The sequence below is a fragment of the Nerophis lumbriciformis genome, linkage group LG34 (assembly GCF_033978685.3).
Source record: "Nerophis lumbriciformis linkage group LG34, RoL_Nlum_v2.1, whole genome shotgun sequence".
NCBI classification, from domain to species: domain Eukaryota; kingdom Metazoa; phylum Chordata; class Actinopteri; order Syngnathiformes; family Syngnathidae; genus Nerophis; species Nerophis lumbriciformis.
Genome location: NC_084581.2, coordinates 6,935,001 through 6,949,495, shown reverse-complemented (window position 1 = coordinate 6,949,495; position 14,495 = coordinate 6,935,001). Strand labels below are relative to the sequence as shown.

Sequence of the window (14,495 nt, the reverse complement as noted above, 5' to 3'; positions counted from 1 at the left end):
TACATCATTGAGCATTAAGTCGGATGCAATGCTGTGATGCTAAAACATACAAATTGGATTACCTGCGCATCCATATGTATCACCACAATTGGGCACACACGCGCACACACACACACACGTGCGCAACACATGATCAAACAATATGAAACTGACCAATCATCAAGCTCTTCTTGCAAACACACTCCACACACACACAAACACACACAGACACACACACCCACACACACACGCACACACACACATCACATCATCTTCCCATCATAAACGCCACATTATTATGATGTAGCGCACCACATAAAAGGCAGCCATGATGGATTTGCGCCGACCTTGACGTGTGAAATCGGATCCTAAAACATTTTATGGCGCCGCGTGGCCGGACAGCATCCTTCTCCTCCTGTAAACACCACCAGCACGAGACGCCGATTTATACGCCTGTGGCGTCAATGAAGACATAGAGCCATCTCGTTAAATAAGTCGTTCCTGGTTTTTTTTTTTTTTCATGTACAGCAGTATCTCGGGATACGAGTTTAATTGATTTCGTGATACAGCTCATACCTTAGAACAGTGATTTTCAACCACTGTGCCGCGTTAGTGTGCCGTAAGATATTGTCTGGTGTGCCGTGGGAAATTATGCAACTTCACCTACTTGGTCCAAAAAATATTTTTTGCAAATCAATAATCATAATAATGTGCCGTTGTCTAGTGCCTGTGCTGTGTAGAGCTTGGCAGGGTAATCTTGTAATACTCCATACCAGTAGGTGGCAGTAGGTAGTTCATTGCTTTGTAGAAGTCGGAACGCGTCGAGGATGGTTTGTCGTGATCCCAATATGCAGAGCACAGCGGGAGACAGCGTGCAGGTAAAAAGGTATGTAACGCTTAAACCAAAAAAAAAACAAGGCAAGTCCCGCTAGGAAAAGGCACTGAAGCATAGGAATGGCTATGTAAAACAAAAGTAAAACTGAACTGGCTACAAAGTCAACAAACACAGAATGCTGGACGACAGCAAAAACTTACAGCGTGTGGAGCAAAGAGGACGTCCACAAAGCACATCCGGTACATAACATGACAATCAACAATGTCCCCACATAGAAGGATAGCGTACGCACAACTTAAATAGTCTTGATTGCGAAAACAAAGCAGGTGCGGGCAATAGCACTCAAAGGAAGGCGTGAAGCTGCTACAGGAGAACACCAACAAAACAGGAAAGGTCACCAAAATAACAGCGCAAGACAAGAACTAAAGCACAACACACAGGAAACAACAACAAACTCAAAATAAGGCACGACAACCTGATGGAGTTTCATTGTTTAACCATTTCTGCTGGTGGTGTGCCTCCGTATTTTTTTATGAAAAAAATGTGCCTTGGCTCAAAAAAGGTTGAAAAACACTGCCTTAGAAAACACACATCGAGAAGAGCGTCGGCCATAAAAAAGTGTGTAAATAGATTTAATCTCTGCTTGGCCCACAAATCATCACAATTTGAACATACAACAATTCGTGGGAAATTATCTAATTTCACCTATTTGGGTTAAAAATATTTTTTGCAAACCAGTAATTATAGTTGCAAATTCTCAGCACTGTCCTTCACACTCACTTTCTTGCTTTTCATGGTTGGAAAAACAAAGTTATGTCCATTAGCTACAGGCTAATGCTAGCGAGTTAGACCAGATGTTTTGTCTTACGGGGTTCACTGTAACGTTCGCTATGCCAACCTAAAGCATAACAATTAGCCGAGAGACAATTGGTATCCCGATGTACCAATGTATAGTGAAGAATGAAGGCGCGCACAATAAGACAAAAACACAGTAAAAGGTTTCAGCGGGATGTCATTTAATGTCATTTTTTTGTATGAACTTAATCGAGCAGAAAGTACATCACAAAGAATATTTGTTCTTCTTTAGGTAGAGTCAACACTGCCTCTGCTGGTTGCAGCTAAGTACTGCACTCCATTGCCTCAATTACTAGTTTTATTTAGCTATTTCATCTTTCATTACTCAGATTGACTTACTTAGTGACTTTCATGTGCTCCATTAATTAGTGGTACATAATTTTTAAATATCACTTAACGAGGCTGTTTGCAACATTTACACAAATGCCTGGAGGGCGCAAACTTTCCAAGGTATTTTAAGCGTTATATCTTGCCTTCTTACCGCTCCTATGAAGTAATGACGTAACTACGTACATACGTAACACATGCGCGCACTTTAGCTTTGTGTGTTGTTAACTAATAATAGCGATTTGGATATTAAGCAAAACTACCATTGATTGCAAATTGTTTGTTGCTTCTCTTGGATTGTTTTTGTATATGTACACGCTCTCCCTTCGCTTACGTGTTGACAAGACAGGGCGAGTGACCGCCGTAAAAGACCAACCATTTATTGGGGTGGTGGGGTGGCCAGTAAAATATTTTATTCCATAAATATACTAATTGTGAAAAATATAGACATCCATCCATTTCCTACTGACAGTTTTTAAACAAATATGTTCTGTTAAACTACGAATGTTAACATCAGCTAACCAATGATGTTCTTGTCATATTTATTGCTTGGAAAAATGTAACTGTGAGCAAGTTGCAAACAGTCCCTTTGAGCATACCTAGCCATTAAATTTCTGATATCTTTGTCTATTTTGTAATTGTTCGTTCATTCTGTTGGACTTCTGCTCATCTTCTCTTGGTTCATTTGTTTGTTCATTTGTTCTTTTGCTCCTCAGTCTTTTCATATGCTTGTTTGTTCGTTCATTCATTCAGTGAAGTTGTTTTATTTTTTATTTGTTCTGTTCTTTTGTCATTCGCTTGTCTGTCATTTCTTTTGTAAATGTGTTCATCATTTACATATTTAGTTTGTTATTTAATGTCTTCCTTACTTCATTAATTATTGTGTGTATTTGTTTTCTTGTGCTCTCATTCCTTTAGTTCTATTTATCGAGCTATAATTCAGTCCGTCCAGGATTTTTTAATATCGCGATCAGTTACCGCAAATCATGCGCAACCTCGCAACTTTGTCCAAAACCTGCAATTTCTCCGCACACTCTGGCCAACCAGCATCATTTTCGGCAATCAAATTTGTCTCAATCGCAATGGAAAATCGCAAAATAAGCCTGCAAAATCCTGAAGGATACTTAAAGTAGTCTGTGCGCTGTTTGTGCAGATGTATTGATGTATTTTCAGAGGATAGTAAATCTATACTCCTATACGAGCTGTTGTATGTAAATGTCCTTTATAAATTATTATTCCAGGAGGATATTATTATGAACAATTTTTACATTCCAAATGTTGAAAAGGTGCTGCTTTCCACAATTGACGCCGAGCAGGGAGCACACAAAGGCAGGATTATAAAAGTGCTACTGGAACAATCAGATGTCATCAGTACGCTACATCTCCACACCCCTTCCCTTTGTGACATACATTTGGTGTATCTGTGCGTTTTGATTTCATTACACATTATAAATTCTACCTGCTTCCTACTTGATCTTTCATTTGATTTATCGCTTCCTGTTATCATTCATCAAAAACTGGCGAGTAGGAAAGGTAAGACCCTGATAGTTTGTGTGATAAGGCTTCTGAAACGTGATGCTTGACTGCTGCCTGTAGCCAGCGATGAGATTATCCTTGTGTGTCAACATGGCAGGCCCTGTGGGTGTCGGAGGGTAACTCCCGTCCACTCAGGATATCCCCTGGGTGGTGACACACCTTGACCACCTGCATATAAAGCAGATGCTGACTGGACTTAAGCATCGTTCGCGGTAACAAGGTGAAACAAACTCACAACCGCAATGCATCTCAAGAGTCTCGCTTTCGTTCTTCTGCTGAAGCTCATCACTTTTAGCGATGCGCTGCCAGACGAGGTGAGTAACAACGCACTGGAACATTTTGCTGAGCAAACCCTTTCTTGTCCGGACATGTTTCTACTTTGGAGGGTAAAAACATTGATCATGCACCACACTCTCAGTCTTATCTAGTTTCAGAGCGGTAACTGATGAAGCCTGCTTGGATAGGAGACGAAAAATCTTCTAAGACAAACTGAACAGTCAAGTTGCGATCTGAAAACATTTTTACCAAGCGGCGCAGCTTTGAAATTTAACTACCATAAAAACAGTACAGTTCTAGCATTCCAATAAAAATGTAGGGTCAGATCCAGATCTTGTGTATGGTATGCTGAGCACTATAAATGACTAGGGATGTAACAGTATTATAAATACCGCTGAATTTCGGTTTCAAAATCTTCTCAAGAATACCGTAATGTGTGACAGTATCAAACGAAAACTTGGTCAGTGTAGTTTTTTTCCCGCCATTTTAGTGTCTGTAAATAAACTACATCTCCCAGAATACTCTGTACAGCGCAGGAACGGCAAGGTGGGGGCGTTGAACGCCGTAAGCAGGAAGTGAAGTGTGTTCGCACTCGTCGTAGATAAAAGGAATTTTTTTTGGGACATTAAATCTGTCCATAACTGGTTGAGTTATGTTGCTAACAAACAGACAAACAAGCCCAGGCCAATACAAAACCTCTTTGGCGGATGTAAGAAAGTCTGCGTTCTGCAAAGCGAAGCGCGCCACTTTCGTTTACAGCAGGGGTGTCAAAGTCTATGAATTATCTATGGGATGATTTGATTAGTATTAGAACCGGCCCGCAGGCCACAGCCGCTTGCTGCTGTTTTGCACGCACCAATACTCCATCAGTGTTGGCACTAGGAATTTTGAAAATGCGATCACAGGCACCCCATCAAGTCATAAAAATGGAGTCCCACAGTAAACTTCTTTGTAATCGTTTTGAAAACAAATGATAAATGATAAATGGTAAATGGGTTATACTTGTATAGCGCTTTTCTACCTTCAAGGTACTCAAAGCGCTTTTGACACTATTTCCACATTCACCCATTCACACACACAGTCACACACTGATGGCGGGAGCTGCCATGCCATGCCCTAACCACGACCCATCAGGACCAAGGGTGAAGTGTCTTGCTCAAGGACACAACGGACATGACGAGGTTGGTAGAAGGTGGAGATCGAACCAGAAACCCTCAGGTTGCTGGCACGGCCACTCTCCCAACGTTAAATGTATGCATTATCCTGTTATATCTCACATTCTATAATGTGTTTTGGAAAAAGGTTGTCATAAACGTTAATTAATTCATTAAAAAAAAATAATACAAAAGAAAACATTTTGATGCATATATAAATGCATTCAGTTATAAACATTCATTCACTTTCTTCTTTCCTTTATGGATCTAAACTTTACCGCTGCCGGTAATTTTTTGGATATTTTCATTGTAATATTTTCAGAATGTGTTTGATCTATTTTTGGCCAAAGTAAGACAAAGAAAACATTCTGAAGTCGTCTTTAATTTTCAGTTTTAATGCCATGATTTTAATAGTGCGACCCCTGAGCTAAAATAGTTAGACACCCCTGGTTTAGAGTGTTTCCAAGGTGAAACAGAGCCAGCCAATCTAACCCAGCGGGAAATCGCCAATAAAAATGTTCAATGCGGGAAATAAGAGTAAACTAACAACCTGCTTGACTCATCCTCAATCCATCCATCTATTTTTCTACTGCTTGTCTCTCGATGTTGCCGGGGTGCTGGAACCTATTCCAGCTGCACTCGGGCGGAAAGCACGGCGGGACAAGTCACCACCTCATAAACTATCACACAGAGAAGATATTTGAAGCCAGAACAGCCAAACATCAGTTATTTACATCATTAAAAGTTATATTGTTAGTTCACTTTTCTGAGAAACATCATTTTCCAGATTGATATAAAAAATGTCCACTGTAGAGGACAATGCTTCTCATAATGTAAAAGTAGAAAGACACTAGAGCAGGGGTTACCAACCTTTTTGAAACCAATAGCTACTTCTTGGGTACTGATTAATGTGAAGGGCTACCAGTTTGATACACACTTAAATAAATTGCCAGAAATAGCCAATTTGCTCAATTTACCTTTAACTCTATGTTATTATTAATAATTAATGATATTTATCTTTGTGGAAACACTGACAATCTTAATGATTCCTCACAATAAATATATATAGAAAGAGATAAACATCAATATGAAACACTTTATTTTTATATTTTCTCTAAGTGCACATTTTTCAAATTGAACATTTTCAAATGATCACTTCTAAGACAGTCTTGTGAAATCACAATATCCCATTTTAACTAGCTAGCCACTAACATTTTTTAACAAATCCTGAATTACTTTGCACCATGTTTGTACAAATAATAACTCATGTAAAATACAAAAGTCAACTCTCAAATGTTTTAATAAATCATGTCACACTTTGAACTGGACACCAAATCTGTTATCTGTTTCTTTGTCAGTTAGTGAAGACCAAGTCTTTAAAATATTTTCTTGGATTTTCAAATTCTATTTGAGTTTTGTCTCTCTTGGAATTAAAAATGTCGAGCAAAGCGAGACCAGCTTGCTAGTAAATAAATGAAATTTAAAAAATAGAGGCAGCTTACTGGTAAGTGCTGCTATTTGAGCTATTTTTAGAACAGGCCAGCGGGCTACTCATCTGGTCCTTACGGGCTACCTGGTGCCCGCGGGCACCGCGTTGGTGACCCCTGCACTAAACAATGTTATCTTTATACACTTGTTACACTGGATGATTACATTGTTACTTTAAAGGCATCAACTGTAAGTTATTCTTTTTAATATTTGCTTCAAACAGTAGATGTTCCTGCATAATTATTTGCATTTGTTTGTAGTAATAAAATATGTTTAGAGCATTTAAACATTAGGGTTGTGTTCAGTTACGTTATCTTAAACATTCCTGAAACTTGATTTTAGACATTATGGCATTTTTACCAGCTTGTTTTTCCTTTGGATAAAAAAATCGTACCGTGGTCTATACCGTGATAATATCGTACCATGAGATTTTAAACTGTTACATCCCTCTAAATGACATTTGTGGCACCGTAGGGTTAAAATTAGAGATAAATGCATTAAAATGTAATATCGGAAATTGTCGGTATCGTCTTTTTTTTATCGGTATCTTTTTTTCTTTTTTTTATTAAATCAACATAGAAAACACAAGATACACTTACAATTAGTGCACCAACCCAAAAAAAACTCCCCTCATTCAAACAAAACGGTTGTTTCTTTCTGTTATTAATATTCTGGTTCTTACATTATATATCAATATATATCAATACAGTCTGCAAGGGATACAGTCCGTAAGCACACAGGAATGTGCGTGCTGCAGGTCCACTAATAGTACTAACCTTTAACAGTTAATTTTACTCATTTTCATTAATTACTAGTTTCTATGTAACTGTTTTTATATTGTTTTACTTTCTTTTTTTATTCAAGAAAATGTTTTTAATTTATTTATCTTATTTAATTTATTATTATTATTATTTTAAAGTACCTTATCTTCACCATACCTGGTTGTCCAAATTAGGCATAATAATGTGTTAATTCCACCACTGTATATATCGGTTGATATCGGTATTGGTTATTAAAGAGTTGGACAATATCGGAATATCGGATATCGCCAAAAAGCCATTATCGGACATCCCTAGTTAGAATAGTTTATTCCTAATCCGAATTTCTAAGTATCTTGCAAAATCCAAATTAAGTCTATTTAGGCCTTTAAGGGGTCCGTGAAGGTCCCAAAAGAACCCAAGTGGCCCCAATGAAAAATGGGCTTGTCCATCCAAAATGCACCCAAAAGTCCTAAACTCTTTGGGTGCATTTTGTACCTTTTGGTGCTCTGGTACTTTTAGGGGGTAAGTCCTTTTTGGGGTACTTTTGTACCTTCAGGTATGTTAATCCCTTCCTGACTAAAATCAGATCATTTTGGATAAATGTATAGTGAAAAACAACTTGCCCCCAAAAGTCCCAGTCCCATTTTACAAGTGCTCTAACCCAATCCGAAAAACTAGTCTTTTCCCCACCTATGTTTGAAAGGCTTTGGAAAATGTGCTAGCATACTTGTAATAAATATATAAAACATGCTTGCATTTGTGAAATAGCTATATAAAACAACATATACTTGTAATACATATAGTGTACAACAAATGCTAGCATATGTAATACAGATATCCTCAGAGACAAATGCTCAATGACGTCCAGACAATTGTGCCCCTGCAAGTAAGTTTTGCTTTTTTAATGGAATCAATGTAAGGATCTGATCATATTACAACATTGTGAATGATCAGTTACCGTTCAAGAGAATAATCATCAATTGTTTGGAATTGTTACGCTAACACGCAATACTGGGGTCGTTTTATCCTGAATGGCCCCCACACAACTAATCATGCTCAGGAGCACTCACTGTTGCAGGAAATATTCCCTGTTTGCTAAATTCTGTTTAAAATGCAGCAATTTTGCAGGATCTTTGTGCAAAAGAAGCTAATGAAATCAGGGAAAATCCACAGAGGACAGGCAAACTCCACAGGGATTCTAACAGGGGACCTTCCTGCTGTGATCGACCACGTTTTTCATCAACAAAAATACTCAACTTATGTAATACTTCTTAAAGTAGTCAAAGTTAAGTCAACTTTTCTTGTCATTCTGTTCGCATTAATCCATCTTCTACTGTTGTCCGCAGCTGCACTCGCGCGGAAGGCAGGGTATATTTTAGCTGCCTTTGAGGCAACCCTTGTGATTTTGGACATACACTATATTGTCAAAAGTATTTGGCCACCCATTCAAATGATCAGAATTATGGTTTGGGGTTGTTTTTCAGGAGCTAGGCTAGGCTCCTTAGTTCCAGTGAAAGGAACTTTGAATGAATCAGAATAGTTTTTTTATTGCCATTGTTTGAGAACGGGTTCACAAACTACACATTTTTCTTGGTGCAATCGTGCATCATAAAACACATACAACACAGAATAGGTCCAGGATACCAAAACATTTTGGACAATTCCATGCTCCCGACGTTGTGGGAACAGTTTGGAGCGGGCCCCTTCTTCTTCCAACATGACAAGGTCCATAAAGACATGTTATGACAGATTCCGGTGTGGATGAACTCGACTGGCCTGCACAGAGTCCTGACCTGAACCCGATAGAACACCTTTGGGATGAATTAGAACAGAGACTGAGAGCCAGGCCTTCTCGACCAACATCAGTGTGTGACCTCACCAATGCGCTTTTGGAAGAATGGTCAAAAATTATTATAAACACACTCCACAACCTTGTGGACAGCCTTCCCAGAAGAGTTGAAGCTGTAATAGCTGCAAAAGGTGGACCCACATCATATTAAACCCTATGGGTTAGGAATGGGATGGCACTTCAAGTTCATATGTGAATCAAGGCAGGTGGCTAAATACTTTTGGCAATATAGTGTAAATGATTGATTGATGGTTGACAAAGACATAGGCACCTGAACTTGAACCATCGCTGGTCGCTACAAACGCGTTTGCTCATTTCCATGCAGATTCACGGTCTAAAGTCTATTGTTTCTTCCACTTTCTTTACAGAAGCAGGAAGTCGATAACGGTACGTGACCGCAATAAGCCAGGCTGAAGATCCAAATCAATGATTAATATCAAAGTTTTGAAGGTTGTCTGCTTTCACCCGACTCATTAGGGGACCTCCACGACAAGGACGACAGCACAGACACCATCCTCAAGATGAACAGAGGTGAGGAGTTAAAAAAAAATCTGAACAGCCGATATGGGCATCTACATCAACTATATTATTTGCCTGAGAAGCTGGACAGGACCAAAAAAAAAACAAAAAAAAAACGAGAGCACGTTGGATAGAAACTAAGGGTATCTCGATCCGATAATGATATTGGTGCGATATCAGCAAAACAAGTATGGGATGAACCAATTAACATATAAATCCTCTTCAATAAGCACACAAGGTTGGTCATTTTTTAGTCAAGCCATTTACAAAAGGAAAACATGGTTGGCTACGAGGAACTAGCAGCTACACAACAGCTAAGCGCACAATAGCATACAAGCTAGACATTCGTAATAAGTAGGGGATCTGAAAAAATTTGGTTTACATTATTAATTATGTATTATTTATCATGTGTTTATTTGGATTCTCAATCGATTTATAATTTTCCAGAAGCGATCTTTATACATCTTTTTTAACAACCATTTAAAAAAAAAATATGTTTGTAGGCTACTATCCGCGCTTACTCGCTGCATGTATATACAGGGAAGCTTTTGTAACCTTTAACTTGTTTTGAAAAAGTTTTAGCAGCCTTTTGCTAACAAATACGATATTTTGAGAATCAATTCTGAATCAAATTATCACCCCAATAATCAAAATGGAATCAATTCGTGAGTTGTGGTAAAATTCTCATCCCTATTTACAGTGGTTCTTAATTGAACAATATTGCAGTCTAAAACATCATATTTGTCAATAGTAATAAGTATCAAATAATTATAGTTGTATATTACTTACACATACAAAGTCAACAATACAGAAACATAAAATTAAAGTGTCCATTAACAAACATGTCCATGTTATTCAATTCACTGTCACAAGCTTAACGTCATCAAATACTAAGTAAGTGTTGTTCATACCTACCAATGTTTTCTGTAAAAGTAAATTCACTTGATTAAACCTTTTCTAACATTCTACATTCTACCAGATTAATAAAAGCATGTATGATTCCTGCTATGTTATCGGCTGAATATTGGTGTCGGCCAATACTCAAGGCTTTAACTTGGTATCATATCGAAAATGAAAAAAATTACACTTTTAGTAAAGTCATTTACAAAAGGTATACATGGTAGGCTACTAGGAGCTAGCAGCTTAACAACAGCTAAGCACACAATAGCACACAAACCAGACATATGTAGTAAGTCCTTTTTGAACAATATTGCAGTCTAAAACAGCACATTTGTCAATATAAACAATTATCAAGTAATCATAGTTGCCAATTACTTACACATACAAAGTCTCCAAGTCAGAAGCGTATTAGAAAGTACCCAGTACCAAATGTGTCCGCATTATTCAACGTGAACTTGAATGAATTATTGTCGCCACAAGAGCAAAATAAAAAAAAATATATATATATATCACTCTCCTTCAACTTAAAGACAGCATTGGTATATTCCAAATATTTGATAAAATAGATTCAAAAGGAACTGCACTTTTTTGGGAATTTTGCTAACGGTGCACAATCATTATAAGAGACAAGAAGACAAAAGTTGTTGTTTTTTTCGCTTTCTAACATGTAAAAATTGGCTTGTTCTTGGTGGTGAGCAATGCAACTAATGAGAACAATCAATTCTACCACTAAATCACTTTAAAAATGCATCCACAAACCGTCAACAATACTTAATTTACGTTCCGTAACCCGTGTAATAACCAAACTGTTGCGACATTGTTATTGTAAGAGCGAACACTGAGGAACTCTTTATCTAGCGTAGTAACACATCAGCAGGCTACGGTATAAGCCGTAAAAGCTAACTACGGCAAGAGATAAACTAGCTTCTACGTCAACACAAAACGCATTTGAGTTTGTAATGCACAAAACTGCGATACGACACCAATCTGCTCTGACTGAAAAACATGAACAGTCATATTACAGTATCTGTAAAGTATTAAACTACATTTCATGTTTGGTTTGTACACAGCTAGCCAGACACTGTATGTACTGTAGTTGGAATAACACGCATGACGTGATCAATATAAGGTGTGACTCATTCAATGGACAGTTAAGTTAAAGTTAAAGTACCAATGATTGTCACACACAAACGAGGTTGTCTGTTTGGTCCAGCTGGCCAGGGACCTTTTTTCTGGTTTATTTGGGGAAAGCGCACCATTTATGTCGAAATAGCTTGGCTTCAAGTTCCACATTTCACAGCTTTGATTCACTTTCACCTCACTCTGTTGGCTTCCGTCTGCTCCAGTGTCTCACTCTTCCGTCATGCTCGCTTGTAGAAGCAGTAGTTTGTCCTCCATAAATTCAGATTAAAAAAGATAAGGTTGTGAATTCTCATTTGTCCAAAAATAGTCATCTTTATTGTTTGTAACCGGATTTGCCATGATTACAACACACTCGCCTGTTTGTATCTGGAAGGGGTTGTTGCCAGAAGTCAGACGTGGAAACGGAAATAAATGTGCCGAAGAATTAGTTAATGATTAAAATGACCAAACTACGGTAAATGTTGAACATATTACATATTGTTATGAAAGTGTCTGTCAATACATTATATATAAACTTGCAGTGTGTCTATGAAACATTGATGGAGGGTTTTGAAGTTGTTTCAGAGGGCTTTGAAGGCTACAACGGTGACTCCCATTAGCTGCATCGTCCAAGAGTTGTTATCATCTTTAAAATACAAAAAAAAAAGATGTGTGTGTTCTTGTCTCTAATAATGATTGTGAACGACAGGCAAAAAAAGTGTAGTTTAAAGTTTTTCATACCGACCAATGTTCTCTGTTTGACTAATTTCACTTGACTAAACCTTTTTAAACATTCTACACTACAAAATAATAAAAAGTATGTATGATTCCTGCTGATATCATATCGGATCATTATCAGTACTTGCCAATACTCAATGTTACCATATTGAATCAGAACACCTCTGTTCCAAGCTCCTATTGATATTGCCCTCTCTTTCAGGCTGTTCTGAGATCCTGTTAGAGGGAGACTTGCTGCTTCCGAGAACGAGGACCGCCATGAAGTGCTACACCGAAACGTCCAGCTGCCTGTGGCGTAAATCTAACAACGGCAACGTTGAGATCCCGTTTGTCATATCTGACAACTACGGTAACTGTCAGCCCACATTTTGTTGCATTGATAAAAGTATGAATGACGAGTTTAATGCACTGCAGACGCTGGCGAGAAGGACACTATTGTCACGTCCTTGAAGTCGATAGAGGCCAAAACCTGCATCCGCTTCATTCCACGAACCAAGCAGCGTGATTACATAAGCTACGAGCCCAGATACGGGTGAGTCAGAATGTAAAAATATATATTTTTCAAATGGGCATGGTAGTAAGGTTGTCTTACTACTATTACTTACTGCATTACTACTCTGGATACTTTTGAATACGCTTCTGCCTTAGAGACTTTGTATGTGTAAGTAATATTGATTGATTTATTGAGAAGTTTATTGACATCTTAAAGAATTTAATCCATGTAATGCTTTAAAAAGGCAAATGGATGGCACAAAAAGCCAAAAGGCTTGTTTCTATTGTGGTCCATATGCAACTACAATGATTTGATACGTGTTTATATTGACAAATGTGCTGTTTTAGACTTCAGTATTGTTCAATTAAGGACACTGATTATGTATGTCTAGCTTGTGTGCTATTGTGTGCTTAGCTGTTGCGTAGCTGCTAGCTTCTAGCATCCTATAAGAGTTGTTCAACCTTTTTTGAGCCAAGGCACATTTCTTTAATAAAGAAAATACGGAGGCACACCACCAGCAGAAAAGGTTAAAAAATGAAACTCCACCAGGTTGTCGTGCCTTATTTTGCGTTTGTTGTTGTTTTTTGTGTGTAATGCTTTATTTCCTGTCTTGCGCTGTTATTTTGGTGACCCTTCCGTCCTGTTTTATTGGTGTTTTCCTGAAGCAGCTTCACGCCTTCCTTTGAGTGCTATTGCTTGACCTACTTTGTGTTAGCAATCAAGACTATTTAAGTTGTGCGTACGCTATCCTTCTTTGTGGGGACATTGTTGATTGTCATGTCATGTACGGATGTACTTTGTGGACGCCATCTCTGCTCCACACGCTGTAAGTCTTTGCTGTCGTCCAGCATTCTCTTTTTGGTTACCTTGTAGCAAGTTCAGTTTTACTTTCGTTTTGCATAGCCATCCCTAAGCTTCAGTGCCTTTTCCTTTCCCTTTTGTTCATTTTTGGTTCAATCATTGCTTACCATTTTACCTGGACGCCGTCTCCTGCTGTGCTCTGCATATTGGGATCACAACAAACCATCCTCGACGCGTTCCGAATTCTACAAAGCAATGAACTACCTGCTGCCACCTACTGATATGGAGTATTACATGGTTAACCTGCCGAGCTCTACACAGCACAGGCACTAGACAACGGCACATTATTTGCAGATTAGGTGAAGTTGCAAAATTTCCCAAGGCACACCAGACAATAGTGATTGAAAAACACTGCTATAACCTACCATGTTTACCTTTTTTAAATGACTTGACTAAAATTCAAGAAAAGACCAACCTTGTGTGCTTATTGGAGCACATTTAGATGTCAAATGACTGTCCAGCTGCAGGATTGCTTGTATCTGACATTATATCAGATATTTTAAATGCAAGTTAATATCATCCAACACTTGTTTTTTGGACTGATATCAGTATTGAATAGGAAAATCCTGATGTATTGTATCGGGATGTCGATAATTCGGTATGGACCCTCCCATCATTATTGTTGGCAGACAATGAATAGACTATAGTATCATGTATGTGAACCTACATAATTCAAATGTGTTGTTGCTACCGCTGCAGGTGCTCCTCAATGATGGGCCGCATGGGAGATAAGCAGGTGGTGGCCCTGCAGCGGTTTGGCTGCGTCCAACACGGCATCATCTTGCACGAGACCATGCACGCC

General features: G+C 38.3%; 2 protein-coding genes across 5 annotated transcripts in view; one reads left to right on the top strand and one right to left on the bottom strand.

The window, feature by feature from the left end:
* The window catches only part of LOC133576197 (MAM domain-containing glycosylphosphatidylinositol anchor protein 2-like), a 494,633-nt gene that overhangs the window by 374,964 nt on the left and 105,174 nt on the right, over window positions 1–14,495 (bottom strand). The window lies entirely within an intron of this gene.
* The window catches only part of LOC133576199 (low choriolytic enzyme-like), an 11,539-nt gene continuing 492 nt past the window's right edge, over window positions 3,449–14,495 (top strand). The window contains exons 1-7 of the mRNA XM_061929252.1: window positions 3,449–3,529; window positions 3,630–3,846; window positions 9,429–9,447; window positions 9,538–9,591; window positions 12,542–12,688; window positions 12,754–12,871; window positions 14,393–14,495. The exon at window positions 14,393–14,495 is cut by the window's right edge and continues 76 nt beyond it. Of these exons, the coding sequence (XP_061785236.1) occupies window positions 3,775–3,846; window positions 9,429–9,447; window positions 9,538–9,591; window positions 12,542–12,688; window positions 12,754–12,871; window positions 14,393–14,495 (513 nt within the window). The 5' untranslated portion in view covers window positions 3,449–3,529; window positions 3,630–3,774. The remainder of the gene's footprint in view (window positions 3,530–3,629; window positions 3,847–9,428; window positions 9,448–9,537; window positions 9,592–12,541; window positions 12,689–12,753; window positions 12,872–14,392) is intronic.